This window comes from Macadamia integrifolia, chromosome 8, assembly GCF_013358625.1.
Source record: "Macadamia integrifolia cultivar HAES 741 chromosome 8, SCU_Mint_v3, whole genome shotgun sequence".
Taxonomy (NCBI): Eukaryota; Viridiplantae; Streptophyta; class Magnoliopsida; order Proteales; family Proteaceae; genus Macadamia; species Macadamia integrifolia.
The window spans coordinates 22,128,068-22,155,776 of NC_056564.1; the positions used below are offsets into that span (position 1 = coordinate 22,128,068).

The following is a 27,709-nucleotide window of genomic DNA, read 5'->3' on the forward strand; positions in this document are numbered from 1 at the left end:
GATCATGAAAAGATAAAGACCATCAAAACAAATAGAGGAAAGAGAAGAAAGAAAAAGATAGAAATTGGAAACATGGATAAATATATGATCAATTGAATCAATTTTCTGTTTTGTTACAGTTTCTAATGTCAATGTGGTTAGGTTACATGGAGTAATTTCTTCGAACTTCCTGGATAAACAACTAAGAAAACTAAGTATATTTACAATATAAAAAGATGGAGGAGGAGAAGAAGCTAAATTTACATGAGACCACAGATCCCAGTTTTAGTGGCACAGTGGAATCTGCTAACGTCATCCAAAACTTCCAGCTTCGATTCTGGAGCATGGCCAGATGTTGGAACTCAAGAAGATCTTTGACATCATTCAGCCAGAAACCGACCATATGACCAGGGACAAAAGCATGATACGCTAGGTCACAGTTCTCTATTATGTGCATCAATCAAGGCAGCTTTCTCCTGTGAAGAAACATAGGGAGAACACTTTCAACACGTAAGATTAATAGAATGTCATTAAAATAGCTCAGAATGGTCACAGGGGTGAAAAGGCTCAGAATGAAGAAGCAAACTCTTTGCCATGAATTTTGAATGTCCATCTTAAAATGTTGGTGTTCCATACTCCCTATCTATGAATTTTAGAAGGCAAAATTGGGTTTTGGGGCCTGAAGGCATTGAATGTGGAAGAGACAGCACAGGATGCTGTGGCCGATGTTGCTGCCACAGTTTATGGTTGTTCACTTTCAGAGGACAAACACTGAATGTGATATTTCCACTAAAAGACGGTGATTAACAAGTGCTGCGGAAAGAAAAGTTCGCATTGGGGATGTAATGCCATGACAATGAATGAGCAATGCTAGAACTACTTCCTTTCTTCAAAGCCCTGCCCAGATTGTTTATGCTAGGGTGTACTCCCTCCAAACACTTTGGGCATTCTTTACGATGCTTCTTATTTGCTATATTTTGTGAGATGGTTCTTGCATAGAAACAATCAGTAACAAAAACACATGCATCCAATGATGGACTTTCCTGATTCTGGCTTGGGATCTACTGCAACCAAGGACGAGAGCTCTAAGAGTTTCAGAACCCTAAACCTAAGCCTAAACCCAGTGATGTTTTCCGTCTACTTGTCGTAAGAAAAGTAGGAAACCTTTTCATATTTGGAGCAAAAGTTCTAGTGTCGATAGCTCTTGGTCACATAAAATCTGAAATCTTGAGAGGACCAGCTCCAGCTCTGCCAGGTCCAGGCCAGATTTTAAAACAATGGTTTCACCAATGAAGGTCTGTATTAAAGAATTTGAAAGATACACGCAATCCGCAGTTCCACCTGAAGTAATAGCTACATATGAAGAAACAATCCTAAGGGGAGTCGGGAGATACAATTAGAAACCATAAGCATATCCTGGTGGGACCTGTGTGCACAAGCACAAGTGTTGGTGTGTGGGTGTACATGTGTATATATATATATATAGATATATATGAGAGAGAGAGAGAGAGAGGACTCACCTTTACAGCAAGTGGAGTAATTTCGTTCTGAGTATTGCTCTCTGAAGGAAACCAGTGCATAAGGGCACCCAGATGCATCACAGCAGGTATCAATTTGAACATGAGGGAAGTCGTTACCTGTAGATTATTATCTTAAGACAAAGCTGCAACAAAAATCCAAGAACACCTACAATTTCCACATAAGAAGCTTACCAAGCTGAAAGCTGTAGTTCCCAGAAGAAGCAGATACATTTTCCCCTGGATTATAGAGTAAACCTAAAGTCAATAATAATCATAGTAATAGTAATAATAATAACATGAGGAACAACAAAAGAAGAGCCCTAGAGACTAAAAGAAGTGAAATCATCAACTAACAACCAAAAATTTCCTCCTTTTGTTGCAAAATATATGGAGGATCCTATTTTACTTATGGTGGGGTTTGGAGACCTAGGTTGCAGAATTCTCTTTTACCTTTAATAAATTTTGCTCCTCATAGGTGGCTCTCTCAGACCACTGAAATGAGTAAATCCTTCAATTATTGCAATTTCTTGCATCAATTTTCTCTGTGCCATTGACCTTAGAATGGTGTTATGCACAAAAAGTGAAGGCCAGTAATTCCCTCTTTCCAAACTTCCCCACCAAATTATCATATACGCATACAGCCTAGAGAACAGAGACATTTGGAAGAACCCAAACTTGACTAAAATAATGCCAGCTAGAGAAACCCTCTCAAGAACATAACAGATTGGGAGAAGAACTCTTTCTTTAAAGCAATAGCACAATCTACCAAAGAATTTTGTTAAGCATATATCCATTGACCCAACACGGAATACTGACTAGTCGTAATATTCTTTTCATAACTTTTACGTCCAACAACTTTCCCAGTGTTTCAGAAGGCAGCCATAAGTTCGATCCTCAAATAGACGGTATAGATTCACCTCCATACTGCTTTTAATTTTGGCAGTTTCTTTCTCAACAAATTTTGGTTAACCAACTTAGGCACCGTTTGACAACGTTCCGTTTCTTCCATTTCTGCATTTTTTTGTTCCCAGAAACAGAGAAACAGCCTAAAAACCGTTTGATAAAGTTGTTCCGTTTCACCCGTTTCTCGAAACATAAATCAAAATTTATGCCTATTTACAATTCTAGAAATGACTTTGACGAAACAAGTCCGACATGTTTCGTCGTTTCTAGAAACGAATTTAAGAGAAAAAAAAGTTGTTGTGCCCGATAAATCTCTCAACTATTTAAACCTAAAAAGAGGCAACAGAACCCTCTCTCCCTTTTGGGCATCCGATGATACTATTGGGTTTTTTAGTGGCATTATGTCTGCAAAAAAAATTTAGGGAAACAGGTTTATCAAACACCAAAAAATCCGCTTTTTGTTTCCGGAAACGTGAAAAGCCGTTTCTGCTGTTTCTAAACACAGAAACAGCAGAAACGTTATCAAACGGTGCCTTAGTTGGTCAGGTGAATCCAGTTTTTAGACCAGAGTATCACATCCGGACCAAAAGCAGCTTGCATTCACAATCATGAGCCAGTGAATCAATTGAATAACCATAAAGTATCATTGAAAGTCCAACATCCACTGACGAACTAAGCAGGCAGAAGCAGATTCCTAGTATGTACAGAGAAGATGCTATCTGGAATTCTTGTGACCCAGCTAACAAATACATAAAAGAACCACAGCTATGCAACAAACTGCAACCACACAAGCGCGCGCGCACACACACACACACACACACACACACACATATATATATATATATAGAGAGAGAGAGAGAGAGAGATAGATTACCTCAACAAGATGAAGATTTGAGGCACGACTTAAGAGCACAAATGCAAATTCTCCAATTTGAGCAAGCAATATACCCACCTTTGATAGAGAGAAATTTTATAAACCAGAAATCACAGCCAATTTAGCTATGAAACAATTCTTGTAAAACTTACAACGAATGATGTCCTGATGCTATAACCAAAGGCCTTGGTCACCATGGCAACTACAGTAGTCTTAACAACTACAACAAGAATGACAGATGCAAGCAATATATCCACATGGCTCCATAAAAACTGAACATGTATGAGCATTCCAATGCTAGAAAGGAACAGAGCTGAAAAGAGGTTTCGAATTGGTTCCACCTGCAACCATTAAAAGCGACAAAACAGAAGTAAGCTATCTGCAAACAAAATAAAGAGTAATTTTTTTCTTTTAAGGCTGCGTTTGTTTCACAGTAAAATGTTTACGGGAAAATAATTATACAAAATTTAGAAGGCAAACCATCATTTATTTCAATCATGACATTCGAACAAGAAGAATGCATTACAAACCTTACTCTCATTTCTACTAAATGAACCACATGGAGTAAGAATTTAAGTCACAATCAGTGGCAATGAAGAGTACCTGGTCTAAAGTATGCTGTGCAAAGTCAGTGGTCGATATCAGAACTCCAGCAACAAATGAACCCAACTCAAGACTTAAACCCAGCTTATCACTGCACTGGAAAAATCAAAGCACAACATGAATATTAGATTGGTGAAAGGAAAAACTTTCTAGGATGGCATGAATCATGTCTTGCAGCTGAGCCTTTATATGTTCCTTCCATTGTCTTAACTTCTCACTGAACAGGGAAGCGAACAATGCCTTTCTTCGGCCACAAAGTAAAGAGAATGTTATCCCATGTCACAGAAAGCAAAATTGTTCAGGTAGGTACATACTACTGGATATGTGACCTGTTAATGCTTATTTAACATTAAGAAACATGAATAGAGAACCTCTTGTCAATTTGAATTTGATATGGATGTACAATTTACGATCACCCACAGGAGAAACAAATAAATAAAGAAGAAAAACAAATGATATTTTCACTTTTTTTTATCACCAAATAAACAATTTTTAAGTAGATGTAGAACATATTATACAATAAGAAGATAAGAGAAATAAGGTAAAGGATTTCCTATAACCCAAAAAATTACAACAGGGCCCCATCAATACTTGAAACTTCTAACTCTGAAGATTTAAGAGGTCCCTGGTATTCATCCACAGGAAACCAACTTTGGGATGGTTAATTTATTTAACACTTCCCCTGTATTTCTCCTAAACCCAACTCCCTGAAACCATACTGGATGGGGCACAGACAAAGGGAGACTGGCTGAGAAATTAAATAGATTGGGTGCATGCCTTTTGGAGAGTCAGTGCAGAGAAGGAACATTGGGGATTTTAAATAAATGGTATATAATAGAGACCATGGGAAAGGTTTGGCTAAAATTGGGAGCCAAAGGATTAGGATTAAAAAATCATTCCAATGTTGAAGATTATAAGCAGGACAAAAAATACAGTGGTAGAATTGTCAAACTGATTTGCTCCAAGTTGTCAAAGGATGGAGGAGTACTCATTTGATAATTGGCTTTTTTTTTTTTTGATAAGCAACAGATGAAGATTCTATTAATAGGAACTGAAACAGAAAAAGTACAAGGTCACATATGGTGACAGACCATCTCAACACAAAGAAAAAATCCCCAAACACCGGGTACAAATACCAATGAAAACCCTATAGACAGCAAGATCCCAAAAGCAAACTACCCCTGTAAAGGAAGAGAATTCCCTCATGTCCACTCTGACAAGCTGACCTGCCTACCTCCTTCACCTCATCTGCCACAAAATTAGCTCATCATGGCCTCCAAAGGAATGAGCAATTCACATGAAAAGCCAAGAATTGAATGCACAAAATAATATGGATGTCCATGGCCCTTCTGATGATCGTCTAGCCCCAAGCTATGATGGTTGCTGAGTCACCCTGAACTACGATGTTTAACTTACCTTTTATGTACTACTACACTTATGTTTCTTCACCGACCCCATCAAGTTGGGATAAGGTTTTGGATGTTGTTTTTTGTTTGTTGTACACTTAGTGCTACCCACGCTATCACGGCAGTTGAATAGGTCAAAACCTGCCTGCATTGATTGAAACAAAGGCTGTGTTTGGTTACATGTTTAGTTGTTATTGTTTTAAAACAGCAGAAATGCTTGTTTCTATTTAAAACAAGAAACATGTTTCGTAATGCAACACACTCATCAATTATCAAACATGCACATGCAGAGAGCAAGTGAGAATAGATGGGCTAGTTCTAAGTTGCTGGCTAGAGAGAGTTGGGAAAAGGGAGGGGACATGGTTCGTTCCCTCTCCCCCCCCCCCCTCCCTCCCTTTAATCCTCATTTTGTATTTAGCGAAGCAATTTACAAGAAGACCCTAACAATCCACCCAAGGACTTTTAAAGACCCAGAAAAACAAAATGAAAGAAAAAAGAAATGCTTCAATTTTCGTTTTTAGGTTATCGTTTTCTTTTGCACATATTCTATTTGATGTTTTGTAAAACACAAAACCGTTTTCAAAAGAAGCAGGTAGAGTAGGTAGCTAGTGTATGTGGTTAACTTATTGAAACAAAAAAATCGTGTAAATTGTCAGTGGCCGTCGACTACTTCTTTTTTTTTTTTTTTTTTTTTTTTTAAATGTAAGAGAGTTCTAAATTAATTCACTCCCCCATACCCCCTCACCCACCCCACCCCACCCACCCCCCCAAAAAAAAAAAAACCCCCCAAAAAAAAAAAACCGAAGAAATTGTAGTGTTTCCCTCAAGTCAATTCCCCATGCATCTCTATGGTCCATTCGTAAATAACTTTTAGTGCAGTTAAGATTTCTATAAAGAATCTAGAAGCAAGAACTACAATTATGACCAGGATCACTTAGAAATTGAAGAATTACAAAAGGAACAAAATTAATAGCAAATAAGAGAAATTAAACAACTATCAAACCAATGATCAGATCTGGATAATTTTGGTTGAGTGAGAGGGGTGAATTGACACCAAAATCTTGAAAATCAGATGAGGATATATAGCTGATTCATAGACCACTTATATCTGTGACAAAACAGGATCTGTAATCAGTAACTGCAATAGAAGAGAGAGAGATTGAGGGAGAAGAAGAAAAGAGGAAGAAGAGAGGGAGACCACCAAGAGTGTAGCAGGCTCGATACCCTTGGTGTGGTGACTACAGTAAGGATTGGGGGTGGGAGCAAGGTAGTGAATTCCCAATTACAATTGGGTTACATCAAGGATCAGCTTTAAGCCCTTATTTGTTTGCGTTTATTATGGATGAATCAACCAGAGACATAATACCGACTATGATATATGGTGTGGAATGTTGGGTAATTAAGAATCATCATGTAGATAAATTCAATGTAGTGGAGATGAGGGTGTTGAAATGGATGAGTGGTAAAACTACAAAGGATAAAGTAAGGAATGATCATATTAGAAATGATTTAAGAGTAGTTCTGACACATGATAAGCTACAAGAAAGTAGTTTGAGGTGGCATGACCATGTTCAACGGAGGCCTAGGATGGTCCCATACGGAGAAGTGATTTGATTCAGATTGAAGGAACTAAAAGAGCTAGGGACAGACCTAAAATGAGCTTAGGAGAACTGGTGAGGAAAGACATGCATAGCTTAGGCCTTGTATCAAGTATGACGTCGAATAGAGCTGATTGGAGGGCAAGGATCCATGTAGCCAACCCCATTAGTTGGGATAAGGCTGAGTTGTTGTTGTGATGTTCATCCTTTGTCGACTTTGTGATGCTGATTATTGTTGTCATATGCTTACCAAAAAAATATATATATATATATTGTTGTCATATGCTGGTGGAATATTCTTTATTGCATCCTATGCTTTACTTGACCACTTGTAATGTTCCACTTGAGGGGTTATATTGGAGATTCGTATCTACTCATATCATCCATTGAAGATTATTATTTTTTATTTGTTCTTGTCATCTGCTTGTGTCATTAACAACAATTTTATCTTTTGAAGATGGTTATATGTAATATTCAGCAACAAAGCAACAAGATTTTATCAGTAGTCCCCAACAACCTGATGTTGTTATTTGGTTCACAACAACCTTAAGTTGTCTGGTTCATAGCAAACTTATAGTACTATTTAACTGAGACCTTTGTTTGGGGCTCAAGAATGAGTCTAATCTTTATAGATCAGATCTCTAATAGTGTGTTTTTTGCTAATCGCATTATTGTTACCCTGTTGTTGGAGCCCCTTTCTTGAGAAAGGCTTTTAATATAGCTGTTGGATGCTGTATTTTTATCTATTTTTTTAGTAGATTACTAGTTACTATCTGCTTTCTTTGAGAAGTGCTTTGATGTTGATGTTGACATTGCTATTGCTGCTATGATATTTTGGATTGTGGATTGGTGATCTCCACGGTCCACCACATATTTGCTCGTTGATGATGGTTCTATTAGGTTTTGACAATACGATTTTTTTCATCTACTGCTATTGCTGATTATTGGTGTGCTTGAGTTCATATTGCTACTAAAATGAAGTTATCTCTATGCTAACTGGCGTCTATGACTGCTACATATGTTCAGGACTGGGGGTGTTTTTAATATCTATTCTCATTAGTCCAAGCTGGAGCTTTCTTTTGATATATGTATATACCCTAGCTTGAGGGGGAGTGTTAAAGATTGCAATGTTGAGGGGTGTTTGTACTTAACCATGATTAAGTTCTCTTTGTGCTCACCCGAGTCTATGACTGCTACATATGTTCAAGACTGATAGTGTTCTTAATATCTATTCTTGTTAGTCCAAGCTGGAGCTTTCTTTTGATATATATGTATATACTCCAGCTTGAGGGAGAGAGTTAAAGATTGCAACATTGGGGGGTGTCTGTAGTTAACCACAATAGTGGGAGTGTTATCTTGGTATCCTTTATTTCCTAAGCTAGAGTTAGACTAGAATACTACGGTTTTTATTTCCATAGAGGCTATGCTTTATAATTGGTTGTTCTAGTATTAATATATACGATGAAGGGAGGTTGCCTACTAACATCAACTACTTTTCTCTTAGGCAGTCTCCTCTGTTATTCTCTCTTCTCTTTTCTATTGCAGTTACTGGTTACAGATCCAGGTTTGTCAATTTAACAATACATATAGCTAACTTCAAGAAAAGATATATCTCTTCAAGTTAGGATTGAAGAGATAGCGCCTGATTGCAGTAGAATCAGAACTAGAAGAAGAGAAATTAATCAGATCTGGAATACCATTCGGTATGCCCAGCGCAACAGCTCAAAAAGTGCTAAGAAAACTCAAAATTCTTCACTCAAATCATGCTTAATCAATGGGGGACAATCTATAAGCTATTGAAATTCCTAACTAGACTCGTAATCACTCTCACAATTTGAATAAGTAAAACAAACTCAAATCTGGACTCTACTCTAGCTAATAAGTATCATATTCTAATTTGAATTCTTATAAAGTATCACATTCTAATTCGAATTCTTATAACTTAGCAAACTAAGACAGGAAGACAATCCTCCTAATCTCGTACTCCGACCTCACCCCCACCTTATGGGCCTACAATTACAGCCTTTTACAAGATTAACCCCATACAAAGCAGCCCAAGGCTATAGAACCTTTCCATGGCCCAAAATAGCGTCTTCCTCAGCCAATCGGGCAGTCTTGACTGCATCACTTTTAGTTTTCTGCACATGGCAAGACAATCAGATATAATTTTTTATACCATTATCATTCTCAAATAAAACATGACGTCAAAGGATTCTTTTGTTGGCATCATTCTTGTGCATGTGAGAAGATGATATTGCACATCTCTTCATCAATTGGTGTATAATGAGAACTATTACTGCTTCTTTATGTCACCCTCCAAGAATGCCCATGTTCAGCCTAGAAACACTTCTGAGTTCCCACCCTCTTTCTTTTTGAGGGGGTTGTGGGTTAAGTTGTTCAATCTAGAACAGAAATGCTATATGGCATAGGGGAGAATGTCTTATTAGGAACATAGTGCCATTTGTGGTGTGCTGGGATTATTACAGGATCAGGCAGGGTTTTCTTGATGTATCTTGCTTCAAACCAAAATTATATGCAAATTATTGATGGAGAGTCCCTATCTAGTAAGGAGTTCCTTAATACTAATTGGTTTTGTTTTACAAAAGTAGGATATCCTTTTGGGGGCAATGCGAAGCTTCTCTCGACAAAAACTTCTGTTTACATTCTTCAGTCATGTAGCATTGGCTATATGCTTGAGCCAAGACTTTTCCTTGTCTTTTTTATAATTCTAGTTTGCTCCTTGGAAAAATTTGCATGCCACAGCACCAGTTGATCTTCCAAAGAGATGAGAATGTTGATGCACATTGCACTTAAAAAGTTAGCTTAAAAAAGTATAGCAATGAAAGCATACGTATGATGGATTGGCAGGTAACTGGAAGTACACAGATGATGATGGAGCAAGAGAAGGTTGTTTCACTTACCCAAGCTGATAACAAACAGAATGCTACAGCAGCAAGCTGATAAAGTTCATTAGTCTGCAGCCACAAAAAATATCAATTTGTTAAAGAAATGGCTTAGACAACTAGTAATTTTTACTTGAATAAAAACCACAGTAGTACACCCCCACCCCCCCAACACAAAAAAAAAAAAATAAGAATCCACAAAACCTAGGGCATATTTGGGTAAACTTATTGCGATTCTGCTTCAGGGCTTCCAGAAGCCAGCTTTTGGGGTTTAGAAGAGCTTGTCCAACAAAAATTAAAATGTTTGGAATCTTTACTGTTTAGAGCGCAAGAATCCCAAAAGTCAGCTTGGGCAGATTTGAGGCTTATGCAGTAAAGATTCTAAACGTTATATTTTCATTGGCCACAAATTTTTTAAGTCCTAGACGCAAGCTTCTTAGAAGCTGCCCAGAAGCTTACGCAAACATGCACTTAATTGCACTACTACAATGTGTTATTAATATTGAGATTCAGCTTCAGCGCTTCCAGAAGCCAGCTTTTGGGGTTTCAAAGCGTTTGTCCAACAAAAATTAAAATGTTTGGAATCTTTACTGTTTAAAGCACAAGAATCCCAAAAGTCAGCTTGGGCAGATTTGAGGCTTATACAGTAAAGATTCTAAACATTATATTTTCATTGGCCACAAATTTTCAAGTCCTAGAAGCAAGCTTCTTAGAAGCCGCCCAGAAGCTTACCCAAACATGACCTTAATTGCACTACCATAATGTGTTATTACTTATGGGTTCATCAGTTTACAAAACAAAATCAAATCCATGAAAGAAAAAAGAGATTTCCAATATTAAAATCACAATTAGCAAGTCAACTTCCTAACAGTAGAAAAAATTAGTCGATTGATCATGAAGGTCAATCATCACCACTAAAGAACCAAACTATATTACAGAGAAAAGTACATAGACTAGAAACATAACCATGCGTGATCACCTACCTGTGAAGACAGTTGTATCATAAGCTTCAAGAAGCGAGGAACAAAGGACCAAGATAATATAGATGCAACAATAAGGAACATGGACAGCACCAGCAATCTGCAGGTGTATACAGAAAGAGGTTGTTCTCAGTAACAATTTCAGTAGAAAATTTACTAGATCATCTTCCTGAGGACAACTACAAATTACTCCACAAGATGAACCCACAGTTTTGCCATTTTTGCTGGTATCATATAATGAACTCACAAAAATTTGCATGTAATTTATACAGTAAATCATGGATCCAAACATAATAAGTAAGGAAAACTGGATTTAAAACAGAGGGGGGGGGGGGGATGAAAAAAGAAGAAAAGAGAAATATATGAGAAATGAACAATGGAACATGAAAAAAGAAAGATGAAGAATGCAATATGAGAAGTGAGAGATGAGAGATGAAAGTAAGAGGAAGAGGCACAGCCCAACTAAATGGGTCGGCCACGTGGATCCTTGCTCTCCAATAGGCTCTATCCGAGGTCATACTTGGTACAAGACCTAAACCGCGCATGTCATATAATGACAATTTTAAATTCTTATTTTATGGACCAACATAAAATGGGCGTACCCAATGCATGAGGATGGAGGTCATAATGTATGCAGCCTCACCAACAAATATCTACGAATTACTCCAAACATGCAGAATATAGATATGAACTCACAGTTTTGCCATTGAAATCATCCCATGCAGAAGGCCGCTATTTCCACCCAAAACAGGGAGAAGAGCAAACAGTAAACCAACAGCACAATCCTGAATTAAGCCAGAGGAAAAAAAAAAAATTGAATGTAAATCAAAGGTCAAATTTTGCAGCATGGCATATTAATCAGTTACGGATAATAAAACGCTCCTTGAAAACAAAGAGCTGTTAGACATGCCTGAAAAATAAGAGTTCCAATAGTGACTTGACCATGAAGAGCATTGTTGCCATTTTTCTCCACCAGAAACTTTATGACCTGGGACAAGGAAAAGGGGCACCATTGAACTTGATAAAATGATAGCAGAAAAGACAAAAAAATGCAAAATCTAAATTGGTAAACAGACACAAAAGCATTACAACTGCAGTTGATGACATTGACAAGAAGAAGCCGACAAATATACCCTCTGACAATTTTGCCCCACATAGCTGCACCAGATGTACAAACTCCATCAATTAACAAATTTATTTTGATACAAGTATGAGCTACAGATGTCCACACAACTATTTCAGATATAATTTCCTCCAGGGCACGAGACATAAAGTGAATTTTGATATGTACCATGGAAATTATGCCACATAAGCACATAAATATAATAATTTGAAGTAGCCCTCCGAGAACAGCAACAGGTCCCACAACCTTTAACTGAATCAATAACCTGAGTTAGAATTACTTCTCCCAAAAAACAAAAGCAATCGAAGATTATAGTAATCACAAATTTGTGGCAGTTGATAATTTCCCTTCTCATAATACAATATACCTTTGCCAGGGAAAACTCAAGGCCTAAAGCAAAAAGAAGAAAGACAACACCAAATTGCGCAAAAGTCTCAACCTGGAAAAGGGAGAAAGAATCAGATTCTTATAATAACTAAAATATTAGTACATAATCATAGTTGCTGCCTTCTGGAAGGATTTGGATCCCTAAAATCCCAAATATCCTTTTTAAGCCTGGGCATTCTTACAATAAAGATTTTCTTGGAACTAAACCCAATTTTTTTCTTAAGAATGGGGCTACCCAATAGTCACTCCTACATCGGATACTATCATCTCCCAGCAATGCTTAATCATGAGTGGAAAGGAAAACAAGTATAGGACCAAAACAGCGGCATACCTGTACTGTTTCACTGATAAAATTCAGACCCCCAGGTCCAATGATAGAACCCGCCAGAAGATAACCAACAATAACCTATCACCAGTAGACATAAGGAAATTGACAATTGCAAAATTTAGTGGCTTTTTATAATTGTAAAACCAAACAGAAATAGGAGCTATTAGTCAAGGTTATGAGTATACACACCGGTTGACCCACACAAGAAAAGGTAATGCCACCAATTGCAGCAGAAACAATCACAACCACCAAATCTGAAATTAGCCTGCACGAATGTAAAATCAGAAAACTGAAGCATAAGTCCCAAGCAAAAGAACAGGTCTAAGTAACTCCACCAGGAGAGGCACTAACAATTTCAACTACATGAGTAAAATTGACCTACAGAAGTGCATTGCCATATAACAAAAGCATAAGTCAAACAAAAACAAAATGGAAGAACATCACCAGCAGGTCTTAACACTTTTATCTTATTTCATTTTGATTGGAGAAATATATCTGAACAATTTATAGAAGCCTATCCCATATAAGTCGATGAAAACCTACAACTTGGGCAGATCCGTCTCACATTAAAAGGCATGGAGGTTAGGGTTGACACAACCATCACTGAATAGGATGGCCAGGTTGAACACATAAACAGCCAACATCAAATACATTTTGATTGTTGAGTTTTCCTATAAACAAACAAAATCATGTTTTGTGATATAAATTTAAGTTAAATAAGTAATTACCCCTATAAAGCCGTGAGCCTGTGAGCATAGGATCTTTGTGCTTTAGATGAAATTCTATAACAACAATTACTGATGAACTATCAAAGTTCGTATATGGTGAAACTCCGTAATAAGGTTAACAAAAATAAGTTCATATAAGGTGACGTTCCCACAAAGAAGAGAAAGGGTAAACAGGAAGAATTTCTACATCTAAAGTGAAAGGGAGTGGAAGCAAAGAGATTGCAAGAAAGGTTGTAGTCCCCATCATCATTGTATTTGTTGGGAATTTAACCCGACGGGTGCTATAGCCGAACCCATATAATTGGGAAAAGGCTTTGTTGTTGCTATGTTATTATTAACCCGACGAGTGTTAGTGATGTAGGGGGTTCCTAGATGACTAGGTTTCCTCCAAGATTAACTAACTAGGTAGGGTAAACTCAAGGGAGTTGGGTTGGACTAGATAAAGGAAGCTCAGCAAACAAGATTAACATGCAAAATAAAATGAGACCAATGAACAAAGTAACAAAGAACAATAATGATCTAGGAAGAAAAACACATGAACTCACTCAAGTGTCAAGGGGGAACATGGGGTAGGGAACATAGCAGCGAGCAACATAGTTTTTAAGGCACTGGTAAGGTAGTGCTCCGCCTTATGTGAAGTAGCGCCTTATGGGGGGTTTTTTTCTCTTAAACACATTTTAAAATTACTTTATGAAGATTCCAAATATAGATTTTTTATTGGTAGGTGTATGGTTTTGTTAACACTTGAGATGCATGGGATCAGCTTTACTCCACCAAAAATTACCAAAACAAACAAAACAATAACACGATTCACAAATAGAGTTTGGATTTTGTCAAGGGTTTTAAGAAATGACTTTGAGAATGAATCAAGGAACAAGGAAGAACCACTGATCCAAACGACCATTTTGCTCCAACAGCAGTGAGCTTGCTCCGGCAACGGTGAGCTTTATTCTTCTTTGACAGGAGTAGAAATATAGTGGATGACCTTAGGGCTTAGGCACTCATTTTGGCATCATAGGGGTAAGTATAATAAATACTTGCATTTTTTATGTCTTCTTTTCTTTATATTTATAATTTTGTTTCATAATTATGTATTTATATTATATGTTAATAAGATTGATGATTGATGATTGATGATTGATGAAGATGAACTTAGTTTATTCACTTTATTGATTTGTTTTCTTGATGAATATCTTACATTGGTAATAGGAACATTTATGAACATTTATTGATTAATATGCATTCATATTAATATGTTAATATGAACATTTAATATTCATTTAACATATGAGTAATAGGATTCAACTAAGATTTAAAAAATTACACAGGAACGCTTTAGTCGATAAGGCGACGCTTTATGCCCGCCTTATCGCTAAGGCGCTCCGAAAGACCCTCAAACGCCTCCGTTGCCTAACCGCCTTAAAAACTATGGAGAGCAAAATTAAGTTATGACACTAGTCTATTAAGCACCAAAGAAAGATAAAAATACCATGTTATATGCTCCAAAATCAGTCATACTTGTAATAAGAAATTCAGCAGTATCTAAGGTAAAAGTGTAAAACAGTGGTGCAAATAATGGTCAAACAATGGGCTGAAAGGGGAGGGTTTTAATGGAAGATGATGGAGTAAATAATGAGGGGACAATGGGGAATGGGAAGGTGCAATCTCTACTTACCTACTGCCCAGATCTGAGAATAAAAGAAAGCAACCCAGATTTTTGAAGATGATGTCTAGCAGCAGTCCGATTATTGAAAAGGAGATCAGCAGCAGCCTAGGTGGGTGTCTCTCCAAGGAGCATGGCCTTCAATTGTTGCAAGCAGCAGTTACAATGGTGTAGCAGTAGTTGAGGTAAAACAGCAGCAGTCTGTTGGAGCTTATACGACTGAGATAATTCTCAGTATGTTGTGACTAATGGCTGCAGCAATATATAACAGTACCGAGAGTGACAGAGAGTGATAGAGAGAGACGAGATGAGGGAATAGCGAGAAAGAGAAGAGGGAACTGAGAGAGAAAGAGATCAAGAAAAGGGGGGGAAATAGTTAGAGGTGAGAGAGAGGGGAGACGTGAAAGAGGGGCAACATCTTTGCCCTTTTTCTTTTCCTTCAAAATTCATTGACCTCCATCGTGGCCAATGGCCTTACATGAGTAGTGAACTAGTTACTAAAAAAAAAAAAGAAGGTAAATTCCTAGGGAATAATCTCAGGATAAAGAAGTTTCTAAAAAAAAAAAATAAGAACTAAAGTAGTTTCCTGCATAATTCAAAGTCTAACTAAACTAGATATTAGGAAATAAAAATTACTAAGTTTACACATCAGCAGTGGGGTCCACAAGATCTAGACAAAATTTGGAAAGAAAGAGGGACTCGATCCAGCGTTGGAAAGGCTGGATCGAGCCTCCCTTTCTTCCACCTTTTTCTTCTTCTTTTTTCTTCTTCTTCCTTCTTCTAATCCTCCAACCAGAAAGAAGGTTGGGTCTTTTTCTTCCTTCGGTTGTACACCTTGATGTCCCCATCAGTATCTTTGGAGGATCGGATCAATCTCCTCTCAGATGCGAACATTACCATACAAAATTTAATGGGGAGTAAACAGGTTATCTTTGAACGGCAAGTGAAGTCCTTCCACGTGATCTTAGCTCTTCCTTGCTTGAGCAATGCAAAGATCTTGTTCACGCAAATGTTACATTTATTAGGAATACACACACTGACACTCTCACCTTAGGTTTCAGAAAACCCTAAAGTCTTACTGAAGAGGGAATGAGAGAGAGAGAGAGAGAGAGAGAGAGAGAGTTGCAATGTGATTTTATAGGTATAAGGGTAGAATTGTCCAAGGGCAAAACTGTACTTGTACTCATATCTCATTTATTATAAAAAGAAGAGGGCCAGTGTCAAGTTGGACACAAGTCATTATTCTCAATTTCCTATGGTATCAGATTTGAGATCCATATTGGGATTCCCCTAAAACCCTAAAAGTCCTAAAGCCTCCATTGACCACCACCACCATCGCCGTCCTCCTTACTGCCCCCATGACCATCACCTAAGCCTTTCAACTCTTGCCTCTCTCTCATCTCTCGTCTCCCTTTCCTTTGCTCGCCTCTTTCTCTCGCCCCTCGCCTCTCTCTCTCATTTTGGGCTGCTACCTCCTTTACCCTCGTTGGTGAGTTTATTCCACTAAGGGCCCTTATTAGTCTCTCCATGTTAAGTTTGTGATGTTTTTTCCAAATCCCTAAGTCTTCACTCTTTATATACTTGATTGCTTAATATTGCTTCGCCCAAGTTTTTTTCTAGAGATCAGCAGCTATGGCCGCTTCGGATGATTCAACTATGTCTCTAGTTTCGAATGGAGGGGTCATGGTTCCCATGGTGACTACCCTACCTTCCTTGCTAATTCCATCAAGTTGGATGGAGGTAATTACTTGATGTGGTCCACATCTTGTTACCTGGTTGTTAGTTCCCGTGGTTTCTCCACGTATCTCACAGGTAAAACGTCTATCCTACTACTGCTGGTCCTTCTCAGAATCTCAAGACAAATGGGAATCTTCCAACCATTTAGTTATGTCATTCTTGCTTGACTCCATGGTGTCTTCTATTGCTCAAGGATATTTATTGTTGGATACTGCTGTTATAATATAAGAAGCCGCAAAGGACATGTATTCCCATGTTCGGAACAATGCTCGGTGTTTTGAGGTACGACGGAAAATTCACGCACCAGGTGCAACAAATCACATGATAGGGTCTCCTAGTTATTTTTCTACGTTTAGTCCCACTTCATGTAACACTAAAGTTCAGGCTGCTAATGGTTCCCTCTCATATGTTTTTGGGATAGGAACTATTCAATGTTCCCCTTTGTTACCTCTTTCTTCCTCATTGCATGTTCCCAATTTTGCACTAACTTATTATCAATTAGTAGTATCGCCAGGGACTAGAACTGCAAAGTTATTTTTTCCCTTCTTGTCTCTTTCAGGACTTGGTGAAGGGGGCAACGATTGGCAATGGTAAAGTGAGTGGTCATCTCTACTTGCTCGATGGTGCATCTCCCACAGTTTACTCTATCCAGGCTTATCATATTGATTCTACTACAGCTTTGTCAAAGTTTCACGGCTGGCATCATCATTTAGGATATCCCCCCTTGGAGACTTTATCTAGGATTTTCCTTGCTTTATTTAAGAAATGTAATTCGACTCAATTCTTTTGTGATGCTTGTATTTTTCTCAAGCAAACTTGAAGTGTTTATTCTAGTTCAGATAATAGATGCATTGCTCCTTTGTCCATGATGCACTCTAATGTGTGAGGCCCTACCCGTCGTGTTTGTCTGTAGATATCATTGGTTTGTTACCTTCATTGACTGCCATACCCGTCTTATATGGATTTATTTATTGCACCATAAGAGTGAGGTCTTTACTTGTATCTAGGTGTTCCACAAATTGATTCAGACTCAGTATGATGCTAAGATAAAGGTGTTACATACTGATAATGGTATAGAGTATAGAGAAGGTTCCTTTCATTCTTATTTGGGAGCCAATGGAATTGTCCATCAAACCAGATGTATGGGTACCCCACCTCTAAACAAAGTATTTGAACGGAAGAACAAACACTTATTGAAGGTTGCTCGGTCTATTATGTTTGTGATGCATGTGCCACACCCACCACACTATTGGAGTGGGGATGTTCTTACTGTTGCATACCTTATCAATAGGATGCCATCCCATGTATTGGACTCTCGATGTCCCATTGAGGTTCTTGCTGGGTCGACCTCTTTTGTGGTTCCTCCCAAAGTTTTTGGTTGTGTTTGATTTTCCTGTAATCATCATCCACAAGGCAAGCTCGATCCACGAGGTCTCTAGTGTATATTTCTTGGGTACCCTCCCATGTAGAAGGGTTATAAGTCCTATAAAACCCTGCACTCGGCATATTCTTGTCACAATGGATGTGGCCCTCCATGAGGTAGAGGCACATTATGCTACTCTGGCACCTCTTCAAGGGAAGTCTGGTACTACTGGTACTGTACGTGTAAATGTGCCATTGATTGCCTCGTTTGATGTTGATATTCCTTTCAAACCAGAAGAGGAGGAAACTATTGTTGACAAAGGGCTGCTAGAGAGTTATGTTCAGTGGGAGCCGAAACCTACTCAGAGGGACCAATTACAAGTGTATTCCCGTCGAAAGAAGAAAGACACCACTACCGCTATACTTAGCCAATCATCCTCTCCACCAGAGTACATCCCATTAGGTAATCACTTTCCTTCAGATATCATTGATTCGTCTCTTGATCTCCCTATTACTATCCGTAAAGTAGGACTTATACTCAACATCCTATTTCCAATGTTATGTCTTACAACTCCCTATCTCCTTCCTATCGTGCTTTCTTGTCCTCTTTGTCCTCTGTTTCTATTCTACAGAATTGGCAAGAAGCTTTTGCAGAACCAAAGTGGAAAAGTGCAATGGATGAAGAAATGAGGGCTCTTAGAAAGAATGACACATGGGATTTTATTTTTTTTTTGTGAATAAATAAATTCATTACCAAGAGAAAGATTACAACCCTAAGAAAGAAAGGGGGAGAGAAGAGTAGGCAAAGCTCAAAGGAGAGGGCTATTCCTGATGGTGGAGCTAGGCAACTCCCAGGAGTTTACAATATGACAATTTCTAAAGGGTGGGATTACAAGTGGTAGAGACCCCAGATACCTTTGCCTTAACATCAAAGGAGATTGAGCCCAAATCCTATCCAAAGAGCGAGAGTTGGAGGTCAATTTCCCATGGTTCTTTCCATTGATGGTGGCACAGAAGGCGAGCTTACCCACGAGGTCACAAATAGAATTTCCTTGAAAAGTCATATCCATCCAGATCCATTCTCTATGGAGAGGAAGGATTCTTCTGTTTGCTGGCCAGAATTTGGATAGGACCCCTTTCCAAATGGAGTTGGAGATAGAAGAGGTGCTCAATATCTTCCACAGTATTTCCACATAGGATACACATAGGGTCAACCGGGATGCCTCTATGTATGAGAAATGATTTCGTGGGTAAGGCATTGTTGAAAGCTCTCCAAACCGTGAAGCTCTAGCGGGGGATGTGGTGTAGGAACCATATGAGCCTGTGCCAGGGAGCGGTCGGTTTATGGGTCCTTACAAAGTCCCAAGCAGACTTGGACGAGAAGAGCTTAGAGGCTATGAGCCTATGCTAGGGAGCGGTCGGTCTATGGGTCCTTACAAAGTCCCAAGCAGACTTGGACGAGAAGAGCTTAGAGGCAGCCGGCAGCCAAATGATTGTATCCTTTCTTTGTCTTGGAGAAACTTGGATGGGTGGCAAGGAGTTCCAAATGTCAAAAAGCTGGTCTGAAGATTGGCTTGGAAGGGACCAGCTTCTAGAAGAAATAATGTCCACAAGACTACAACAAGAGCATACTTGGATAAGCCTGAACTGTAGATGCTCCTGGCAGTAATGGTGTGATAGAGGATTCCATTGGGGTGCCAGGAGTCAAGCCAGAGGTGAGTGGAGGCTCCATCTCTAATTTCGGTGGAGATAGCTGAGGAGATAAGGAGCGGGTACCCAACATCTTTCTCCAGACCCAGGAAGCATCCACAGGGATTTTCACTGCCCAAAAAGAGTCCTTCCTGAGAAGGTTCAAGTACACCCAATCAACCCATATACTCTTCTTCTTGGTGATAAGTTTTTAGGTAAGCTTGATGAGCCTTGCAAGGTTGACATCCTTTATTCTTCTTATCCCTAGACCTCCTTCAGATTTAGGAAGACAAACAGTAGCCCAACTGATGGGGCGAAGGAATCTGGAACATTCACTACCTTTCCACAGGAAAGCAGCAAAGATGGATTCAAGCTTTGTTATGATGGATTCTGGAAGCCCATAAATTCCCGACCAATAGATATAGGAGGCTTGGAGAACAGATCTGATGAGCTCTAGCTGACCAACAAAGGATAGGAGCTTGCCTTTCCAGAGTTGGAGTCTCTTCCTGATAAGATCAAGCATAGGAGTGCAATGGCGAGCAGAAAGCCTGGCTGGAATGAATGGAGCCCTAGATACTTCACCAGGAGATGGCCCAAACTGAAGCCAGTTTGAAGAAGAAGAGAAGCTTTCTCCGAATCTGAAATTCCAGCTAAAAATATAAGAGACTTGGCTGAATTGATACAGAGACCCGACATGGCTGCAAAGTGGTCCAAACATCTCATGATACTCTGAAGGGAAGAGGAGTCAACTTTGGAGAATATCATTAAATCATCAGCAAAAGCAAGGTGGGTAAGCTTTGAAGCTTTACACTTGGGGGTAGTAGAGATGAGCCTTTGATCCGTGGCCATTTGTAAGCTTTTGGAAAGAACTTCCATGGCTAAACAAAAGATCTAAGGAGAAAGAGGGCATCCCTATTTGATTCCCAATGAGGAGGAGAAATATCCAACCGGACTGCCATTTACCAACACGGAGAAGCGTGGAGAAGTTATGCAATGATAAATCCAATTGTAGAAAAATGGAGGAAATCTCATACTGGATAAAACCGAAATAATGTAATCCCATCTAAGAGAGTCAAAGGCCTTATGGATGTCAATTTTCATCAGGGTAGCTAGAGAGTGGGCCTTTCTTTCAAACCCTTTAACCATTTCATGACAAAGAATAATGTTATCCCCTATGCTCCTCCCTGGAATAAAGGCTGATTGATTGCTACTAACCAAAGAGTCTACCACTTGCTTGAGTCTGTTTGCAAGGATCTTTGCAATGAATTTGTACAGGAGATTGCATAAGGAGATAGGCCTGAAGTCTGCCATTGTATCCGCCCGCTCCTTAGGGATAAGACAGAGGAAAGTGTGACTAATCCCATTAACCTGACTTGGATTGTAGAAGAAACTCTTTACAGCCTTAATTAAGTCCTCTTTGATAAGGTCCCAAGAGGAGGAGAGAAATCCCATACTGAATCAATCTGGGCCCGGTGCTTTGCTTGCTTTGTGGGAGAGGATGGCAATTGAAATCTCATCATCAGTGGGGATAGTCGTAAGCATTCCAGACATGGAATCTGGGATGAACTTATTCAGGACACCATTAGGGATTTGAGCTGCAGTAGATGGAACAGGATTAAGCAAATTCTTGAAAAAGTTAGCTGCCTCATTCTTGATCTCATCAACTCTGTGAACTTTGGGTTCCATCAGAAACATTCAGCTTGAGGATGGAAATGAAATTATTTCTTGCACACATGGGAGTAGAATAGTAGATATCTCTTCCACCTCATAAGAAGTCAGTGGGATGCAAATAGGTGTTTATAGTCGAGCAAAAGGCAGATGGAACTGCGGGCAAGTACAAAGCTAGATTGGTAGCCAGAGATTTTACTCAAACCTATGGAATTGACTACCAAGAGATGTTTGCATGGGTTGCCAAGATGAACACCGTTTATTATCTCATTTGTTGTTAACTTGGGGTGGGATTTGCAACAATTTGATGTAAAAAATGCGTTCCTTCACGGAGAACTTGAGGAAGAAGTGTACATGGGCATCCCTCCAAGTTACAACAGGAAAGAAACTCAAGGAAAAGTATGCAAACTAAAGAAAAAATTTTCTGGGCTGAAGTAGTCTCCCAGAGCGTTTGGTTGCTTTCACAGGGCTACAGTCTCAGTGGGATACAAACAAATTAATTCTGATCATGCTCTATTTATCAAGAGAGTTGGTAATCAGGTTACTATTCTTATTGTACATGTTGATGATGCAGTCGTTATCAAGAGTGATGAGGCTGAAATAGCCAATTTGAAGACTTAATCGGGTACAAAATTTAAAATTAAAGATCCAGGTAAGTTGAGATACTTCCTTGGAATTGAGGTGGCCCATTCTACTAAAGGTGTGTTCCTCTCCCAGCGGAAGTACACTCTTGATCTCCTCTCTAAGACTAAAATGTTAGGGTGCAAGCCAGAAAATACTCCTCTTGAGGCTAATGGTCACCTCGAAGCAAGGATGGTGAACCAATTAATAGAGGTCAATACAAGAGACTAGTTGGGCGATTCATTTACTTGTTTCATACTAGACTTGACATCGCCCATACAGTCAATTTAGTGAGTCAGTACATGCATGATCCTTACTCTTCTCATATGGAGGCAGTTTTCCACATTCTTCGCTACTTGAAATCAGCTCCAAGGAAGGGCATTTTGTTCTCCTCCTCTGATCATATGCATGTGGAGGCATATATAAATGCTGATAGGGCTGGTTCTTCAGACGATCGACGCTCCACGTTAGGATATTGTATTATGTTGGTAGCAACCTTGTCACATGGCGTAGCAAGAAGTAGGCAGTAGTGACCTGATCCAGTGTAGAGGCAGAGTTTTAGGTTGTGGCACAGAGTGTTTGCAAGGCTCCAAGGACTTCTTTGTGATTTGGTTATGCTGTTCTGATGCCTATGATGTTGTACTGTGACAATAATTCAGCCATTAGATTGCTCATGACCCCGTTTAGTACAACCGCACAAAGCATGTCGAGATTGACAAACACTTCATCAAGGAGAAGCTGGAGTAAGGCCTTATTTGTATTCCTTTTGTAAGGTCAGAAGATCTGTTGGCAGATGTCCCTACAAAGGGTCTTAGTAGTAAAGTGTTTCATCAGATTTTGTGATAGTTTGGCATGTATGATATCCATGCACTAACTTGAGGGGTAGTGTTGTAATGTGGTTTTATGGGTATGAATTATCCATAAGGGCAGAACTGTACTTGCACCCATATCTCATTTATTATAAATAGAAGAAGGCTAGTGTCAAGTTGGACACAAGTCATTATTCCCAATTTCATTAGAGAGGAACAGTCAAAATCGTTGGCTGCTCCCTCCCCTTCTCTTTAAGTGGGCAACACAGACATACAGTTGGAGTGCGTATGGGATTTTGAATCTCGATGGGATTCTAAATCCCAATGACAAGTGCATGCTATAATAGACAAGTGGGAAGATAAGTTAGTACCATTAACTCCCCCAAATAATAGAAATTCGCAATTTAATCAAATTAATTGCATATCAATCCCTCCACTAAAACAATATCCTATAATGGACTATAGTGCATGTAACTCAATTACTACCAAAACCCTAGTCCATTGAATATGCCAATGCAAAGATCCTGTGTCAATGATTGGACGAAAACATTATCAAAACATTTAATAAAATAATATTAGTTCTATAAACAATTTGTAAATTGCTATCAAATCCCAATTCAGTCTAATCATACATAGACATTCTTTTTCCTTGATATTCCCCATTATGGCAGTGTCTGTGTTGAGCGACTCTTTTGTTCAAGATCAAACACCATAAATCCAATACAACGATATATAATCAGGAAAGCATCGACCATTGATGCACCAAAACCCATGATACGTAACCACTACGCTGAGGACCTCTCAAGTCAAGAGACAAATTGGAATTGTTAAATAAGAGTCTTGTTTCTAATCAACTGGCAGTAACACATGCAAGATTCGCATGTGATCTTGTATAATGCCCACACTATGAGCACTCACACCTAAGCGTTGGAATCATCACATCATTTTCGAAAAACACATGATCTGATGGCCATATGTATAAGATGTTCAATCCTATTCCTAGTCGAGTACAAATTTAGATATAAACCTAAAGCTAACCATAGCCCATTAAAGATCCTACAAATTAAATGAAATTAATATTAATTAAAAACTTTGGGTTTGATGGACATATATCCAACAATATTCACATGCCTTAGCAATCCCCGTCATAATAATTGCTACTTCTACCGCTGGCAGTAGTTACTCTCAGGAACTACATCAAAGTGCAATTATGTCTCCTAAATCCAACCCCGGTTGAGAGTCATCAATTCAACCAATTCTGTGTACGAATCTGACCATGTTGCCCTGGCAGGCCTAATCCAAAGAAAAAAGCAAATTCTGATACCAGCTTTATAATAGGCAAAAGAAAAGGAGGTGAAAGCATCAACCTTAGATCTACTTGAAGTACAGGATACTTCGATTTCTTATTTGACATCACAAATACATTGTCCTGCCACAAATAAAAAATGCAAATAAGTAGGACTTCAAAAGCAAAACTGAAAATAAATAACCGGAATCAAGGTTCACCAGGTACAAATCTAACAAGTTTCCATGCACCTTTTTGTCTATCAAGGTTGTCATATCATCAGAACCTTCATTTTCAAGGGAGAAGACATCTTGAAACTGAAATGATCTACTCCCACTGTGCAAAGGAAAAGGGGGGGGGGCATAATCATTATAAATTCTGCATAAAGGCATGCTGAAGCTGTTTCTTTCTGAAAATCTAATTATGAAGATTTTCATACTTTGCCTCGTGTGACTCATTTCTCTTGGACTTCTCGTGGGTGATTTTAGCTACCGTCTCCAACACACCCTGTGAAACATAATATAATGTTGATATGCAGAGTCATCAAGTAGGTTAACAAACTACAACAGCTGCAGCTAAAACACCAGGTACATTCTGACTCAAACATGAGTTTAGTTTGGATCCGAAAGAAATACTGTTCAATAAAGATAAGAATAGTTCTGTCCCATTGCAAATTTAAGCAGAATATTCAAGGAGGAAAGTAACACCCACTTGTTGCTCTGCTACAGTATTGTTGAAGCTGTTTTCATCAGATCCTGACAAATGCACAAAGCAGTACATCCAAAGAATTAATGACCATGCAATAAAATAGACATAACATGATTCAAGGTTAGAGATGCATCAAATAAACAGTATTAATAAAACTGGCAACAGATATATGCTGATAAAAAATAAAATAAAATAACAGAGGCAGGATATCATACATTAGATGCACAAATCTATGGAACAATCCATAGTCCTCACAATTTTGTGTATCAATGAAGTGAGAGAGCACTGAACCTTGCAGTGGTGCACATGCTTCAAACCAAAAGCATAAGCAAGAAGAGCACACCATCCTCCCTACAGGGTGTTTTTCCCCTCAATATAAATCTATTCCAAATGAGCTTGTGGCTAGACTTAAAATTTCAACACAAAGTAACAGGAAGACGAATGAGAAGGAAAGGTAAAGATTGGTTTCTTAAAATGGGAGGGGCAACTAGCAGGGTAATTGCAGATAAATCAGCAAAAGTGTGCTTATTTTAGCAGAAATAAGCCTTTGGTTTGGTTATGTATATGTTGGGCATTTGATCCCATGTGTTTTCATTGTAACGGGCCTATAATATAGGTAGAGGCTAAGCATATGGGATTAGTTAAGTGTCTTTATTTATTTGTTTTAATTTTTATTAAGTGTTTTAGTTAAGTTGGATTAGCATGCCTTTACCCAAAAAAAAAAGTTGGAATAGGATTCTATGAGTCCAGTCCTGTTTTGAGTCATTTTATGTTTCCTTATCAGTTTAGGATAGGTTTGAGCCTTTCACTCCTAGTGTTTGAGTTTGTTTTTTGGTCTTCTATATAAGTTTGTGAGGGGCTACAGACTTGTACACGAATTTGAGTAATAAATTTGGTCTGTTGCCCTTGGTTCTGTGGTGACTCAGAATGCTCTCTATTGTAGTGACTCAGTAGGCTCCCTAGTGGTGATTCCATGGTTGGATTGGTGGTGAATCCAATCAATACCTTGCGGTGAGAAGCCCGAGTACTGTTCTTTTATTCTTTGATCTTTGTTTGAAGGTTAGTAATTCAGCGATCTGTTTTTTATCAAACCTGCCATCAAGTTTCAATCTGTTTCCTACAATATAGCTATACTACCCTCTCTAGGACTTCTGGATTCAAGGTAATCTACACTGCTGATTTTGATTCAGACTTAAAAATTTTATATGGTCAATATTCTGATCACCCGTCTCTGATTCTGTTGCCTAATTCCTACTCCAAGTGGGATTTGTTCTTATTGCTATTTGAAGGCTATTCTATATATGATATATACTGATCTGTTATTGTCCGAATTCAAAATCATGGATTGATTTTCTGTTGGTCATATAAATTTATTTTCTAATCAATCATTTGACTCATAGTTTGATTGGGTTATCCTGGTTCCACTAGGAGTAGTCCACATCAGCAAATCTGACCAATGGATCTGGCTGTGATTTTTAGCATTGATTTTACCCAATAAAAGAGGCACTTGAGCCCGTTTATATGCTGATCGGCTTTGTTGTATTGTTTTATGAGTTTTCTCTTAATTGTGCAAAGTTTTCACTCTGTTATCAATCCTGTTTTGGTACTGGTTTAGTCGTTTTAACATTTAAATCAGAACCACATTAAAGGGTCAAACTAAGGTTATCACCAAATATAATTTCCCACTTCAAGCTTTAGAAACTATCGAATGCACCTTGTAATTGTATGGACATGCTATACAGATACAAGTTAATAAGAAGTTTCTTTGTTTCCCTCTCGAAATTTTCTATATGTCTCCTCCTCCTTTTCATCTTCAGCTTGGATTTTTTGTCATCAAATAATAGTGAATTTTTTGAAATTCCCCCCTTTTTATTTGGGGGTGCAGGTGTTTAATCATACACACTTCCATAGCATCCTTTGAAAGTGCATAAATTTTGACAACAGGAGAATAATTAATTAATTAATAGCTTAGAGGTGAAATACAACATTGGAATGCGAGCACTATCGGTCTGTCCAAAGTACAGAAACTCCACTTCAAGCAGCAACAGAGCTAACACATTTACCCAAAAAATTAAATTATGGAGTCTTCAACTATTCCTACTAATTCAAAAAATTAAATTTAGACTCTCCAAACACTAGAAGCCGTGATCTTCACAGCTAAGAAGTTTAGGTGACTCTGGTAACCTCATTTTCCCCTCAAACAAAATCAAATGCAAAATAAAAACAAAATTAGGACCAAAATAGAGGGAAAAATAAAATTAAAAAAAAAAAAAAGGGTGAAGAGTGAAGTAAAACGTAACCCTAACCTTGAGGTTGATCATTATCCGAGAATTCCTTCTCAAGCACCCGGTCGAACATCTTGGCAATGCTACCCTCGCCAGGATCAGGAGTCGAGGCATTAAGCGAAAGATTTCCATAGAACCTTTCCCTAGTCTCCTTATCGGACCGAGAAAAAACAGAAGTTCTCGTATAAGCCGTGAACAACAAGACAAACCATACCACAAATCCAAAAGTTCCTCGCTTTGGATTTAAATTCTCCATTAAAGACGAACCCTCACCTATGATTTCTTTAGCAAGTGTGAATAGAGAGAAAATCTATCTAGAGAGAAGAACAAAGGAAACGTCCATCGTAGAACTACTTCCTAGATCGCTCCAACACATTTGCAGAGGAAGAGAGACCAAAGAGACAACTCACGGAGTCACGGTCTCGGTCTCGGCCTCGGCCTCGAGGGTTCCTTTGTTGCTTTCATTTTCATTTAACTTTTGGGAGATTAACCAATGGAAGATTTATAATTATTATATTATTATTAAATTATTAAAATTTCAATTTCCATT

General features: G+C 38.5%; 1 protein-coding gene across 1 annotated transcript; it reads right to left on the bottom strand.

Annotated features, from left to right (window-relative positions):
• Nucleotides 1–64: 64 nt before the first annotated feature.
• LOC122087286 (K(+) efflux antiporter 5-like) lies at nucleotides 65–27,703 on the bottom strand. The gene is made up of 20 exons (XM_042656363.1): nucleotides 27,181–27,703; nucleotides 24,878–24,921; nucleotides 24,606–24,673; nucleotides 24,418–24,502; nucleotides 24,249–24,310; nucleotides 12,794–12,869; nucleotides 12,608–12,682; nucleotides 12,257–12,328; nucleotides 12,058–12,141; nucleotides 11,856–11,924; nucleotides 11,677–11,754; nucleotides 11,463–11,551; nucleotides 10,770–10,866; nucleotides 9,805–9,858; nucleotides 3,880–3,975; nucleotides 3,429–3,617; nucleotides 3,277–3,354; nucleotides 1,692–1,736; nucleotides 1,500–1,616; nucleotides 65–455 (listed from the first exon to the last, which is right to left on the bottom strand). Exons 1-20 carry the CDS (start codon nucleotides 27,413–27,415, stop codon nucleotides 414–416), a joined length of 1,755 nt encoding a protein of 584 aa, XP_042512297.1. The 5' UTR covers nucleotides 27,416–27,703; the 3' UTR covers nucleotides 65–413.
• Between the last annotated feature and the right edge of the window lie 6 nt (nucleotides 27,704–27,709).